We start from the raw sequence: 15,314 nt of genomic DNA on the forward strand, positions 1-15,314 counted from the left end.
CCCGCGCTCTCCCTCGCCCGCGCTCTCCCTCGCCCGCGCTCTCCCTCGCCCGCGCTCTCCCTCGCCCGCGCTCTCCCTCGCCCGCGCTCTCCCTCGCCCGCGCTCTCCCTCGCCCGCGCTCTCCCTCGCCCGCGCTCTCCCTCGCCCGCGCTCTCCCTCGCCCGCGCTCTCCCTCGCCCGCGCTCTCCCTCGCCCGCGCTCTCCCTCGCCCGCGCTCTCCCTCGCCCGCGCTCTCCCTCGCCCGCGCTCTCCCTCCCCCTCGCCCGCCCCCTCGCCCGCCCTCGCCCGCCCTCGCCCTCGCCCGCCCTCTCCCTCGCCCGCCCTCTCGCCCGCCCTCTCCCTCGCCCGCCCTCTCGCCCGCCCTCGCCCTCGCCCGCCCTCTCGCCCGCCCTCGCCCTCGCCCGCCCTCTCCCTCGCCCGCCCTCTCGCCCGCCCTCGCCCTCCCTCGCCCTCGCCCGCCCTCTCCCTCGCCCGCCCTCTCCCGCGCCCGCCCTCTCCCGCGCCCGCCCTCTCCCGCGCCCGCCCTCGCCGGACAGAGTGCGCATGTGCAACAAGTGGAGCAGTCCAAGACGTGCATGTGCAGAAGGCTACAAAAAAGTTGTTAATCACTCCAAAAGGTAAACAAGACTCTTGATACAGAGTTGATGCAAAGCTGTGTGAGAGGGCAAGGCACAGACACAATGGTCTCCCTTTGGTCTATAATCTTTTCTGGTTAACTGGAAGATAAGTTTGATCTTTGTAGGACTGAGCAAAACTCTGAGGTAGAAGAGTCAAGGAGACCGGCGCTTACCACAGAGACACCCGTTAATAGGTTTAGTGACCTGCCAACAGATTTTTGAAAAGATAATCACCCACCAGCTTTCACCTTATTCTAGCTTTTGAAAAAAGATTTTTGGTGGCCAGTCAATCGCTTTTGCAACTGACCACTTTGGTGCATGTCTAGGCTGTGCTTCCTTGATGCAACTTAATACATTTTTGTTCTCAGAATCTCAATTGTCCTGATTGGAAGAAGAGGAGACAGACCGAATGGGTTCAGATATACACAGTTTTGAGTGGGAGAGTGGGATAAGTGGGTCTGGACAGGTTAGATGCAGGAAGAATGTTCCCGATGTTGGGGAAGTCTAGAACCAGGGGATATATTCTAAGGATAAGGGGTAAGCCATTTAGGACTGAGATGAGGAGAAACTTCTTCACTCAGAGAGTTGTTAACCTGTGGAATTCTCTACCGCAGAGAGCTGTTGATGCCAGTTCATTGGATATATTCAAGAGGGAGTTAGATATGGCCCTTATGGCTGAAAGGGTCAAGGGGTATGGGGAGAAAGCTGGAAAGGGGTACTGAGGTGAATGATCAGTCATGATCTTATTGAATGGTGGTGCAGGCTCGAAGGGCTGAATGGCCTACTCCTGCACCTATTTTCTATGTCTATGGCCCCAAGTTTCCACACGCGGCAAAACAGGCGCCATTCCGAGCTGGGCGCCCGTTTTTTGTGCCGAAAACGGCGCCTGAAAAAAAACGCGCTATTCTCGAGCGCTTTGCAGTTCGATGTCAGCTTGGCGCGGCGCCCAGGGGGTGGAGCCTACCGCTAGCGCCGATTTTGTAAGTAGGAGGGGGCGGGTGCCATTTAAATGAGTTTTTTTTCGTGCCGGCAACCCTGCGCGTGCGCGTTGGAGCGTTCGTGCATGCGCAGTGTGAAAGAAACATTAGCACTCGGCCATTTTTGTAGTTCTTTGCAGCTGTTCAATTTTTTACATTTTTTAATAAAACCACATTGCCCTTCCATGATCAGCACTGAGGCTTCTTGCAGCAGTGAGAAGGCTGCAGGAAGCCTCAGAAGTTGAGGCAGCCGTTTCCCGATGGGCCCGACCGACGGCAGGGGGGCGGGTGCTGCCTCAACTTTTGAGGCTTCCTACAGCCTTCTCCCTGCCTCCCCCCCCCCCGCTGCCGTCGGGAACAGCTGCCATCTCCCTGCCTACCCCCCCGCTGCCGTCGGTCGGGCCCTCACTGCCTCCTCCCCTCTCCCCCCCCCCCCCCCCCCCCCCCCCCGCCGTCGGGAACGGCTGCCTCAACTTGTGAGGCTTCCTGCAGCCTTTTCCCTGCCTGAAGCACTTTCACACAGGTAGGAACATGGTTTATTTAATCTTTTCTTTGCTTATAAATTTTTATTCAGGTTGGAATTGTTTGTATAATATTTGTATAAGTATAACTAAGGATTTATTGTAGAATTTAATGACTTCCCTATCCCCCCCCCACCTCGTTCCGGACGCCTAATTTGTAACCTGCGCCTGATTTTTTAATGTGTAGACAAGGTTTTTTCAGGCCTACAAAAATCTTCACTTGCTCCATTCTAAGTTAGTTTGGAGTACGTTTTCACTGTGGAAACTTTCAAATCAGGCGTCAGTGGCCGGACACGCCCCCTTTTGAAAAAAAAAATTCTGTTCCAAAGTGAAACTGTTCTACATGACTAGAACTGCAGAAAACTTAAATGTGGAGAATTGCGATTTCTAAGATACTCCGTTCTCCACCAGTTGCTCCTAAAAATCAGGAGCAAATCATGTGGAAACTTGGGGCCTATGTTTCTATGATAAAGCTGGGGTTTTTTTAAGAACAAAAAGCATGAGGATCATAGCCTTTATAAATAGGGACATTGAGTACAAAAAGTGATGCTAAACCTGTGCAAATTATTGGTTAAGCTGAAGTTAGAATACAGTGTTCCATTTTGTGCACCTTTACAAAGAATGCCAAGGCCAGGCAGAGGGTGCAGAAGAGATTCACTATTGGATGAGGAGCTTTAGTTGTCGGGAAGCACTTGAGAAATTGGGGCTTGTTTCATTACAGCAGCGAAGATTAAGAGGAGATCTGATGGAGAGTTTCAACATTTATGGATTTATGAAGGGGAAGTCATGTTTGACAAATTTGCTGGAATTCTTTGAGAATGTAACAAACAGGGTGGATAAAGGGGAACCAGCGGATGTGGTGTATTTGGACTTCCAGAGGCATTTGACAAGGTGCCACATAAAAGGTTACTGCACAAGATAAAAGTTCACGGGATTGGGGGTAATATATTAGCATGGATAGAGGATTGGCTAACGAGCAGAAAACGGAGAGTAGGGATAAATGCCAACCCGAGAATGAACTCATCAGTAACCAGTGGGGTGCCTCAGGGATCAGTGCTGGGACCCCAACTATTTACAATCTATATTAATGACTTGGAAGAAGGAACTGAGTGTAACGTAGCCAAATTTGCTGACGATACAAAGATTGGAGGAAAAGCAATGTGTGAGGAGGACACAAAAAATCTGCAAAAGGACATAGACAGGCTAAGTGAGTGGCCAAACATTTGGCAGATGGACTATAATGTTGGAAAGTGTGAGGTCATGCACTCTAACAGAAAGAAATCAAAGAGCAAGTTATTATTTAAATGGAGAAAGATTGCAAAGTGCTGCAGTGCAGCGGGACCTGGGGGTACTTGTGCATGAAACAAAAAAGGTTAGTATGCAGGTACAGCAAGTGATCACGAAGGCCAATGGAATCTTGGCCTTTATTGCAAAGGGGAATGGAGTATAAAAGCAGGGAAGTCTTGCTACAGTTGTACAGGGTATTGGTGAGGCCACACCTGGAATACAGTTTTGGTTTCCATATTTATGAAAGGACATACTTGCTTTGGAGGCAGTTCAGAGAAGGTTCACAAGGTTGATTCCAGAGATGAGGGAGGTTGACTTATGAGGAAAGGTTGAGTAGGTTGGGCCTCTACTCATTGGAATTCAGAAGAATGAGAGGTGATCTTATCGAAACGTATAAGATTATGAGGGGGCTTGACAAGGTGGATGCAGAGAGGATGTTTCCACTGATGGGGGAGAATAGAACTAGGGGGCATAATCTTAGAATAAGGGGCTGCCCATTTCAAACTGAGATGAGGAGAAATTTCTTCTGAGGGTTGTGAATCTGTGGAATTCGCTGCCTCAGAGCTGTGGAAGCTGGGACATTGAATAAATTTAAGTCAGAGAAAGACAGTTTCTTAAACGATAAGTGGATAAGGGGAAATGGGGAGCGGGTGGGGAAGTGGAGCTGAGTCCATGATCAGAGCAGCCATGATCGTATTAAATGGCGGAGCAGGCTCGAGGGGCTGTATAGCCTACTCCTGCTCCTATTTCTTATGTTCTTGTTAAGTGCTTGCTGAGGTAAACTATTTCGAATGGTCGGTGAGTCAGTAACTCGAGAGGCACAAATTTAAAATCTGTACCACACAAAATTCAAGAGGTTAGGAGATTTTTAAATTTTTGCGCAGACTGTTATAGGGACATGGAATTCCGTACCAGAAATGGTGGTGCAAGCGGAATCCATAATAGCTTTTAAAAGAGGGGTGAAGAAATATTTGAAACAGAAACATTTAGAAAGGTTTGGAGAAACAACTTGGGAGCAGGATTAAGTAGAAAGCTCTTTGAGTCCCAGCACAGGTGCAGTAGATCAAAGGGTCTCCTTTTGTGCTATACAATTCTGTCATTGTGGATTTATGGTTGGAGAGAGAATGTTTGCTTTTATGTGAACATTGCTAAATCAGTAAATGGTATCATTTGATAGTTCATATACTCCTTGAATATTAATAGTTCCAAAAAGCCAGTGAGAATTCTTGACTGAGATCCGTCAATTTTAATTTCTATCGTCCCCTTCAAATTCCTCACTATCTTTCCCCATGTTCCTTCCCCGCCCCCCCCCCCCAACCCTGCTATAATTCCCCCCATTGCTCCCATTATTTCCCACCTATATGCCATAGCTAGCCAGGCTATTCACTGCAAGGTTGGCTTGCTGAAACCCTCATCCGAGCCTTTGTTCCCTCTAGGCTCGACTATTCCTAATAGTCACCATAGGTATGCCCAACGACCCCATTCTTGGCCCTCTTTTGTTGGCTACATACTACCCTCAATGATGTAATTTATAGGCATGGGGTCTGCTGTCACATGCACAATTACGACCACCAGCTTTATCTCTCTACCACCATATGCGATTCCTCATCAAGCCCTCGTAAACTTTCAAACCTTCCATCAGATCTCCTCTTAATCTTCGCTGCTTTAATGAAACGAGTCCCAGTTTCTCGTGTTTCCTGACAACTCGAGCTCCTCCTCCTGGAAATACTCAACCACCAATGTTCAACTGCTTAATCAGTATCAAGTGCAGGATGAGGAAGGACAGCTTTCAACTTTATATTGGCAAGATGTAAACTATCCTTTACGGTTCCCTGACTCCATAGTTCTCCTTGGCTGCTCTCGGAGACTTAGTCTGACATTGCACAGCCTCAGTGTCTTAGCATTCCTCATCCTAGCTACCACCGCGACTCCTATTTCCATCACCCATCTCCTTCCACACTGATAATGTAACTCTTGTCGTTGTCAGACTTGATTTCTCCAGGTCTTCTGTGTTCTAGTCTTCAATTTATAAATTGTCCAAAAGTCTAGAGCCCAAATTCTGTTGTGCAATTGGTCCTTCTCCCCTCTCGTCATACTCCTTGTCAAACCTGCTAACAGCTTGATTTCAAAATCCTTGCCCTAATTTACAAGTGTAAATATTAGATAGTCACTAATAAATCCATTTGGGAATTCAGGAGAAACTTTATCCAGGGAGTGGTTAGAATGTGCAACTTGCACCCACCTGGAGTAGCTGAGGCAAATAGCATTTAAGGGGAAGTTAGTGAAGTGCATGAGGGAGGAAGGAGTAGAAGGATATGTTGATAGTGTTATGTCTTTCGATGCTCTGATAATGACTCCACGAGGCAAAGTATTGCACTTGAACTATAGTGACCTTAGTCCGTTTAATATAACTCCAGAGTGAGGATACCACATGTTGGACTGCCTTTTATACCTGGGTACCTGTGGTGTACAGGTGACCTCTGGGCCTCCACCAGTTGCGCCCTCTGGTGATGCCAGCATAGTGTATACAGTGTGAACCTTGTTGATAGTACCTCCGGTAAACAAGTCTCCATCTTACGCAACTATACAGTGACTACACAGCGTATATCTATAGTATGCATATATAACAGGGTGAGAAGAAGTAAGGTGGGAGGAACCTATGTGCAGCATAAACACCGGCATAGAGCAGTTGGGCTGAATGGCCTGTTTCTGGGCTGTAAAATTCTGTGAAATTCTATGTCATCTACAACCTCTTCCTTGACCTCAGCTTTCCCTACCTGTGAAACCTCCTTAGGGCCTGCAATCCAGCAATTCCCCCCACCACCTCCTATTCCAACTCTGGCCTCCTTTCAATCTTTTCTTCCCTCTACTCCACTGTCAAACACAGAGCTTCCATCTATCGCGGCCTGCCCTGAACCTCCCCTTGTTAGCTCTCACCCCTCCTTCAAAAGCATCCTCAAACTTACCTCTTTGATCTTTCATCGATCAGCACAGAAGAAGGCCATTCAGCCCATCGAGTCTGCACCGGTTCTTTCGAAGAGAAATCTAGTTAGTTCCACTCCCCAGCTCTTTTCCCACATTCCTGCAGTTTTTTCTCCAAGTATTTATTCAATTTTCCATTAGTAACCCCCCCCCCCATTAATGCTCAGTTGTTTCCACTTGTCGGAGACACTATGATTTATTTTATTATGTTAAAGGTGCTATACAAGTGCAAGTAATAGGTGTTGTGATAAAGTCTTGCTTCTTTTCTCAGAATAATTACTTCAGGCTCACAACTAAGAAAAATGGATGTATATTTTTTGTTCTTGTAAACATGTAGTGTAGTTGAAGGCTGTTAAATCGGAAACAGTCTTTGAAACAAAATTGTGCAGTTGTATCAATGATTAAGTCGTCCTATTTATAAGTTAATTGCACTTTAATGAACTGACAGAATGTTATCCTTTAGTCATTAATCTCCCCTCATTAAATAGCGGAAGTCATCAACAGCATGGATTCTGACCCTCAAGGTGCTATTGATGATAACTCCCAATTGCACAAGCATAAAATTCCTACCCATGGCACTGTCAGACTTGGTAGGGTGCCCTTCTTGGTAATCATCACCATAGGCAGCCCCTCAAAATCGAGGAAGATTTGCTTCCACTCGAAGTGAGTTCTCAGGTGACTGTACAGTCCAATTCGAGAATTACAGTCTCTGTCACAGCTGGGACAGACAGTCATTGAAGGAAAGGGTGGGTGGGGAGTCTGGTTTGCTGCACGCTCCTTCCGCTGCCTGCGCTTGCTTTCTGCATGCTCTCGGCGACGAGACTCGAGGTGCTCAGCACCCTCCCAGATGCTCTTCCTCCACTTAGCGCAGTCTTGAGCCAGGGATTCCCAGGTGTCAGTGGGGACGTTGCACTTTATCAAGGAGGCTTTGAGGGTGCCCTTGAAATGTTTCCTCTGCCCATCTGGGACTCGCTTGCCGTGTAAGTGTTCCGAATAGAGCACTTGCTTTGGGAGTCTCGTGGCAGGCATGCGGACAATGTGGCCCGCCCAGCGGAGCTGGTCAAGTGTGGTCAGTGCTTTGATGCTGGGTAAAATCCCTCAATGACCACTGCCAATCAAGCAGCCTGATCCTTTAGTGTGTAACTCTTGATGTACCAATTTGTACAATAATGCCAGCAGACTCATTGCATCAGTGTAAGAACAACGGCACCAATATGTCAACCAGTAAAAGTGTCTGGGAGGGAAAAAATAAACACATTGTTGATATCCAAGGCAAATGATTTGTTGTTTCTCAGACCAGCATTTTCTTTTCCTCCATGCCTTTTAGTGCAAGATTAGCAGGATTTGCCATTGGACCTTGTATCCAGTGTCGAATTGCTTGCCCTGCTGGGATCACCTGGATGCAGCGTGCTGCCGTGCTTGTATGAGTAAATCTCTGCTGTATCTCAGGTGTATGACACACATGCCAGGCGGTTTTGTACGGTCCGGTGTGGCTCTATCATAACCAAGCAGTCATGTGAATCCTTGCGCTGCTGCCACCTGCTCAGACTATCTTTCCCCCTCTGCCCCCCTCCTTCAGGCTTGGTATTCCATCTGTTGTCTTTCGGATGAGACGTTAAACTGCACGCTCAGCTGGACACATCGGAGTTATCCCCGATGTCCTAGCGAATATTTATCCCTCAATCAACATCACGAAAACAGATTTTCTGGTCATTATCACATTGCTGTTTGTGGGAGCTTGCTGTGCACAAATTGGCTGCCATGTTTTTTACATTACAATAGTGACTACACTTCAAAAGTACTTCATTAGCTGTAAAGTGCTTTGGGGTGTCCGGTGGTCGTGCAAGGCGCTATAGAAATGCAAGTCTTTCTTTCTAATTATGGGGTCACTCCAATCCAAGGCACCTCTTAAAAGTGCATTTGACATCAGATGAAGGCGCTAAACATGTTTACTCTTCTTCCGAAGGCTGACCAGGTTCAGAATGTTTGTGAATGCCATGTCTGCAAGCAAGAAGCCTCTGGGCTGAACACCTCCGCACTTGCAGCCGGGCGTCTACCCAGCGGCCACCAGTTTCTACCCACAGAGAAGCCTTCCCACCCGGCTCTTCACCTCTACCCACACATCCATGGACATTTACCATTGCACACCATCCCTCACCTGCCTCGACCTCTCCTCCACCCAACCCTGTACGCAACAACTCCGCCATTCACGCACAACAAGGTAAGGCTTCGTCCTGCTGTGGAAAGGTACCGAAGCACCTTTCTGAATGATTTAATCTTGAAATGCATTTAATTTTTGTGCACAGAACAGCTGTACTGGTTTGATGTGCATCGTATTTAGGGTTCTCGCCTTGTTTTCAGCTTAATAACTAGCCGTTGCGAATGATTCAGCAAAATGCTGAAATGCACCGTCGATATGTCGCTGAGTATTAGCCGGCCTGATGTGTCGCTGGTGGGCATAGTCTATAGACCCTCTTTCGCTACATTGTTGGATGGAGTATAAATCAAGAAATAATGGAGGCTTGTAATAAAGGAACGGCAATAATCATGGGCGATTTTTACCTTCCTATTGATTGGAGAAAGCAAATTGGCCAGTGTCGCCTTGAGGAGGAGTTCATAGAGTGTATCCGGGATAGTTTCCTTGAACAGTACATTGCGGAACCAACCACGGAGCAGGTTATCTTAAATCTAGTACTGTGTAATGAGGCAGGATTAATAAATGATCTCATGGTAAAAGATGCTCTAGGAATGAGTGATCATAAATAATATGGTTGAATTTCAAATTCAGTTGGAAGGTGATAAAGTTGGTTCTCAAACAAGGGTCCGAAGCTTAAATAAAGGAGACTACAAAGGTATGAGGGCAGAGTTGGCTAAAGTGAACTGGGAAAATAGACTAAAGTATAGGACAGTTGATGAGCAGTGGCAGACATTTAAGGAGATATTTCGCAAGGGGATAAATGGATCATTTTCCGGTTGGCAAACAGTGACTAGTGGTGTGCCGCAGGAATCGGTGCTGGGTCCTCAACTATTTCAGATCTATTTTAATGACTTGGATGAAGGGACCAAGTGTAATGTAGCCAAGTTTGCTGATGATACAAAGATGGGTGAGAAAGCAAATTTTGAGGAAGAGACACAAAATCTGCAAAGGGATATAGACAGGCTAAGTGAATGGGCAAAAATTTGGCAGACGGGGTTTAATGTGGGAAAATGTGAGGTTGTCCACTTTGGCAGAAATAATAGAAAAGCAAATTATAATTTAAATGGAGAAAAATTGCAAAGTGCTATACTACAGAGAGACCTGGGGGTCCTTGTGAATGAAATAGTGGACGCATTGGTGGTCATTTTCCAATATTCTATAGCCTCTGGATCAGTTCCTATGGATTGGAGGGTAGCTAATGTAACCCCACTTTTTTAAAATGGAGGGAGAGAGAAAACGGAATTATAGACTGGTTAGCCTGACCTCGGTAGTGGGGAAAATGTTGGAATCAATTATTAAAGACGTATTAGCAGCGCACTTGGAAAGCAGTGACAAGATCAGTGCAAGTCAGCATGGACTTATGAAAGAGAAATCATGCTTTACAAATCTTCTAGAATTTTTTGAGGATGTAACTAGTAGAGTGGACAAGGGAGAACCAGTGGATGTGATGTATTTGGATTTTCAAAAGGCTTTTTTTGACTGCGCAGGCAGCTATTAACGAATATGATATAATTGGGATTACGGAGACATGGCCCCCGGGTGACCAAGGCTGGGAACTCAACATCCAGGGATATTCAACATTCAGGAAGGATAGACAGAAAGGAAAAGGAGGTGGGGTAGCGTTGCTGGTTAAAGAGGAAATTAACGCAATAGTAAGGAAGGACATTACCTTGCATGGTGTGAATCTGTATGGGTAGAGCTGCAGAATATCAAAGGGCAGAAAACATTGGTGGGAGTTGTGTGCAGACCACCAAACAGTAGAAGTGAGGTTGGGGACAGCATCAAACAAGAAATTAGGGATGTGTGCAATAAAGGTACAGCAGTTATCATGGGCAATTTTAATCTACATATAGATTAGGCTAACCAAACTGGTAGCAATCGGTGAGGGAGGATTTCCTGGAGTGCATTAGGGATTGTTTTTCAGATCAATTTGTCGAGGAACCAACTAGAGGGCTGGCCATCCTCGACTGGATGATGTGTAATGAGAAAGGACTAATTAGCAATCTTGTGTGAGGCCCCTTGGGGAAGAGTGACCGTAATATGGTAGAATTCTTTATTAAGATGGAGAATTCTACCATATTATGGCCACATCACCCAGAGACTAGGGTCCTGAACTTAAGGAAAGGTAATTTCAATGGTATGAGACGTGAATTGGCCAGAATAGACTAGCGAATGATATTAAAGAGTTGACGGAGGATAGGCAATAGCAGACATTTAAAGAACACATGGATGAACTTCAACAATTGTACATCCCAGTCTGGAGTAAAAATAAAACGGGGAAGGTAGCTCGACCATGGCTAACAAGGGAAATTAAGGATAGTGTTAAATCCAAGGACGAGGCATATAAATTGGCCAGAAAAAGCAGCCAACCTGAGGACTGGGAGAAATTTAGAATTCAGCAGAGGAGGACAAAGGGTTTAATTAGGAGGGAGAAAATAGAGTATGAGAGGAAGCTTGCTAGGAACATAAAAATTGACTGCAAAAGCTTATATAGATATGTGAAGAGAAAAAAGATTAGTGAAGACAAACGTAGGTCCCTTGCAGTCAGAATCAGGTGAAGTTATAATTGGGAACAAAGAAATGGCAGACCAATTGAACAAATACTTTGGTTCTGTCTTCATGAAGGAAGACACAAATAACCTTCCGGAAATACTAGGGGACCGAGGGTCTAGCGAGAAGGAGGAACTGAAGGAAATCTTTATTAGTCAGGAAATTGTGTTAGGGAAATTGATGGGATTGAAGGCCGATAAATCTCCAGGGCCTGATAGTCTGCATCCCAGAGTACTTAAGGAAGTGGCCCGAGAAATAGTGGATGCATTGGTGATCATTTTCCAACAGTTTATCGACTCTGGATCAGTTCCTTTGGACTGGAGGATAGCTAATGTAACACCACTTTTTAAGAAAGGAGGAAGAGAGAAAACGGGGAATTATAGACCGGTTAGCCTGACATCAGTAGTGGGGGAAAATGTTGGAATCAGTTATTAAAGATGAAATAGCAGCACATTTGGAAAGCAGTGACAGGATCAGTGCAAGTCGGCATGGATTTATGAAAGGGAAATCATGCTTGACAAATCTTCTAGAATTTTTTGAGGATGTAACTAGTAGAGTGGACAAGAGAGAACCAGTGGATGTGGTGTATTTGGACTTTCAAAAGGCTTTTGACCAGGTCCCGCACAAGAGATTGGTGTGCAAAATTAAAGCACATGGTATTGGGGGTAATGTATTGACGTGGATAGAGAATTAGTTGGCAGACAGGAAGCAGAGAGATGGGATAAATAGATCCTTTTCAGAATGGTAGGCAGTGACTAGTGGGGTGCCGTAGGGCTCAGTGCTGGGACCCCAACTACTTACAATATACATCAATGATTTAGATGAAGGAATTGAGTGTAATATCTCCAGGTTTGCAGATGACACTAAGCTGGGTGGTGGTGTGAGCTGTGAGGAGGATGCTAAGAGGTTGCAGGGTGATTTGGACAGAGTGAGTGGGCAAATTCATGGCAGATGCAGTATAATGTGGATAAATGTGAAGTTATCCACTTTGGTGGCAAAAACATGAAGGCAGAATATTATATCCATGTCGGCAGATTAGGAAAAGGGGAGGTGCACCAAGACCTGGGTGTCATGGTACATCAGCCATTGAAAGTTGGCATGCAGGTACAGCAGGCGGTGAAGAAGGCAAATGGCATGCTGGCCTTCATAGCTAGCGGATTTGAGTATAGGAGCAGGGAGGTCTTACTGCACTTGTACAGGGCCTTGGTGAGGCCTCACCTGGAATATTATGTTCAGTTTTGGTCTCCTAATCTGAGGAAGGGCATTCTTGCTATTGAGGGAGTGCAGCGAAGGTTCACCAGACTGATTCCCGACATGTCAGGACTGACATATGAGAAGAGACTGGATCAACTGGGCCTGTATTCACTGGAGTTTAGAAGAATGAGAGGGGATCTCATTGAAACATATAAAATTCTGACGGGACTGGACAGGTTAGATGCAGGAAGAATGTTCCCGATGTTGGGGAAGTCCAGAACCAGGGGTCACAGTCTAAGGATAAGGGGTAAGCCACTTAGGACCTCGATGAAGAAGTTTCTCCTCAGAGTTGTTAACCTGTGGAATTCTCTACCGCAGAGGGTTGTTGTTGCCAGTTCATTGGATATATTCAAGAGGAAGTTAGATATGGCCTTTATGGCTAAAGAATCAAGGGGTATGGCGAGAAAGCAGGAAAGGGGTACTGAGCTGAATGATCAGCCACGATCTTATTGAATGGTGGTGCAGGCTCGAAGGGCAGAATGGCCTATTTTTGATATTTCTAAAACATTAGTATGCAGGTACAGCAAGTAATCAGGAAGGCAAATGGAATGTTGGCCTTTATTGCAAGGGGGATAGAGTATAAAAGCATAGAAGTCCTGCTACAAACTGTACAGGGTATTGGTGAGGCCTTACCTGGAATACTGCATACAGTTTTGGTCTCCGTATTTAAGGCAGGATATACTTGCATTGGAGGCTGTCCCGAGAAGGTTCACTCGGTTGATTCCGGAGATGAGGAGGTTGCCTTATGAAGATGGGTTGAGTAGGTTGGGCCTATACACATTGGAGTTCATAAGAATGATAGGTGATCTTATTGAAACTTATAAGATAATGAGGCGTCTCGACAAGGTGAATGCAGAGAGGATATTTCCACTTCTAGGGGACATTGTCTTAGAATAAGGGGCCACTCATTAAAACTGAGATAAGGAGAAATTTCTTCTGAGGGTTGTAAATGTATGGAATTCTCTGCCCCAGAGAGCTGTGGAGGCTGGGTCATTGAGTATATTTAAGGCTGAGATAGACAGACTTTTGAGCGATTAAGGGAGTCGAGGGTTATGGGGAGCGGGCAGGGAAGTGGAGCTGAATCCATGATCGAATCAGCCATGATCTTATTGAATGGCGGAGCAGGCTCGAGGGGCCAAATGGCCGACTCCTGCTCCTATTATGTTCTTATGTGCTTGTTTCTTAAGAGGAGTCTATTAATGAATTGTGCACATCTGCTTTTACCATTGCTCTCAGTTCTTTGTCATTCTCTCTTTTTAAAAAAAACTAGATTGGGATGAGAGGGTTGTCCTATGAGAGATTGATAAAATTGGGCCTATATTCTCTGACGTTTAGAAGAATGAGAGGTGATCTCATTGAAACAGAAGACTCTGAGGGGGCTTGACAGGGTATTTGCTGAGCGGTTGGTTACCCTGGCCAGAGAGTCTAGAACTAGGGGACATAGTGTGAGTATAAGGGCCGGCCATTTAAGACTATAAGGAGGAATTTCTTCACTCAGAGGGTTGTGATTCTTTGGAATTCTCTACCCCAGAGAGCTGTGGATGCTGAGTCGTTGAGTATATTCAAGGCTGAGACTGATAGATTTTTGGACTCTATAGAAATCAATGGATAGGGGGAAAGTGGAGTCGAGGTCGAAGATCAGCCATGATCTTATTGAGTGGCAGAGCAGACTTGGTGGGCTGTATGACCTACTCCTGCTCCAATTATGTTCTTGGGTTCTTAAAATTGTGCATTTACCTTGAATTTAAAGTTTGGTGCATTGTTTATTAGACTAAGGGAATAATTATCAGAATGTTAAACATCCATCTATATCAAGTGTGAATTTCCGTTGCTGACCTAATACCATGTTACTAAGACGCCAAGGGTTAGATTATGAGGAGATATTACATAAACTGGGCTTGTATTCGCTGGAATTTAGAAGGTGAAAGGGTTGATTTGATTGAGATTTTTAGGATTTTGAAAGGAATTGTTAGGATAGATGGAGAGAAACGTTTTCTGCTGGTGGGGGAGTCTAGGACAAGGGGACATTACCTTAAAATCAGAGCCAGGCCATTCAGGAGACACTTTCTCATGCAAAGGGTGGTAGAAGTGTGGAACAATCTCCCACAAAAAGCAGTAGATGATAGCCCAATTAATCATTTTAAAGCTTAGATCGATAGATGTAAGGGCTATGGAACCAAGGTGGGTGGATGGAGTTAGGTTACAGATCAGTCATGATCTCATTGAATGATGGGGCTGAATGACCTATTCCTGTTCCTATAATAGCAGCACTATCACAAGGAAAGCTTCCAGGAGAAGGCCCACGACCACCTTCTCGGGATAACTTGGGATGGCCGACACATGTGGCCTTGCCAGCAACGCCCACATTCTGTGAGCGAAGAAACAATTAAAAACATTACAAATTGAGGTTGACACTCTGACAATGCAGCACTTGCACAGGACTGCGCTAGAGATGCAGACCTTTGGAGGACCTCAGACCTGTCCCGCCTGTTCCGGTGGAGATTGAAAAGCCCTGTGCATCACTCCAAAGAGCAGAGCATTCTATGTGTCTTGGCCAACGCTCTTCCCTCAACACACCAATCAGATTAACTAATCTGTCATCTTGATGTGCATAAAGTGACTTTCCCACTTGTCTACATACAGTAACTGCACTTAAAAATAAGTCGTTGCACGTGTCGAGCTTTGTGCCATTTTCTGAAAGATGCCACAAGCTGCTATGTAAACGCCAATTTGACTTTCTCTATAAGGAAGGGCCTTTTTCTTTAGAAAAGATACTACAGAATGTGTCTGAACAGTACCAATGTCAGTTATAACAGTCGTGCCCCTTCACTATGAAGCCAAGTTGTAACACATTTTTGATATCAGCTGAGACTGATGGGATGGACACTTGTTGACCATCACTAATTTATCAGCCCATATAAATATATGG

At 45.7% G+C, this 15,314-nt stretch overlaps 1 protein-coding gene across 1 annotated transcript in view; it reads left to right on the top strand.

Annotated features, from left to right (window-relative positions):
- Nucleotides 1–15,314, top strand: part of fam193a (family with sequence similarity 193 member A) — a 292,373-nt gene that overhangs the window by 244,752 nt on the left and 32,307 nt on the right. The window contains exon 12 of the mRNA XM_070877089.1: nucleotides 8,351–8,605. Within this exon, the coding sequence (XP_070733190.1) occupies nucleotides 8,351–8,605 (255 nt within the window). The remainder of the gene's footprint in view (nucleotides 1–8,350; nucleotides 8,606–15,314) is intronic.

This window comes from Pristiophorus japonicus, chromosome 1 (assembly GCF_044704955.1).
Source record: "Pristiophorus japonicus isolate sPriJap1 chromosome 1, sPriJap1.hap1, whole genome shotgun sequence".
Classification (NCBI taxonomy): domain Eukaryota; kingdom Metazoa; phylum Chordata; class Chondrichthyes; family Pristiophoridae; genus Pristiophorus; species Pristiophorus japonicus.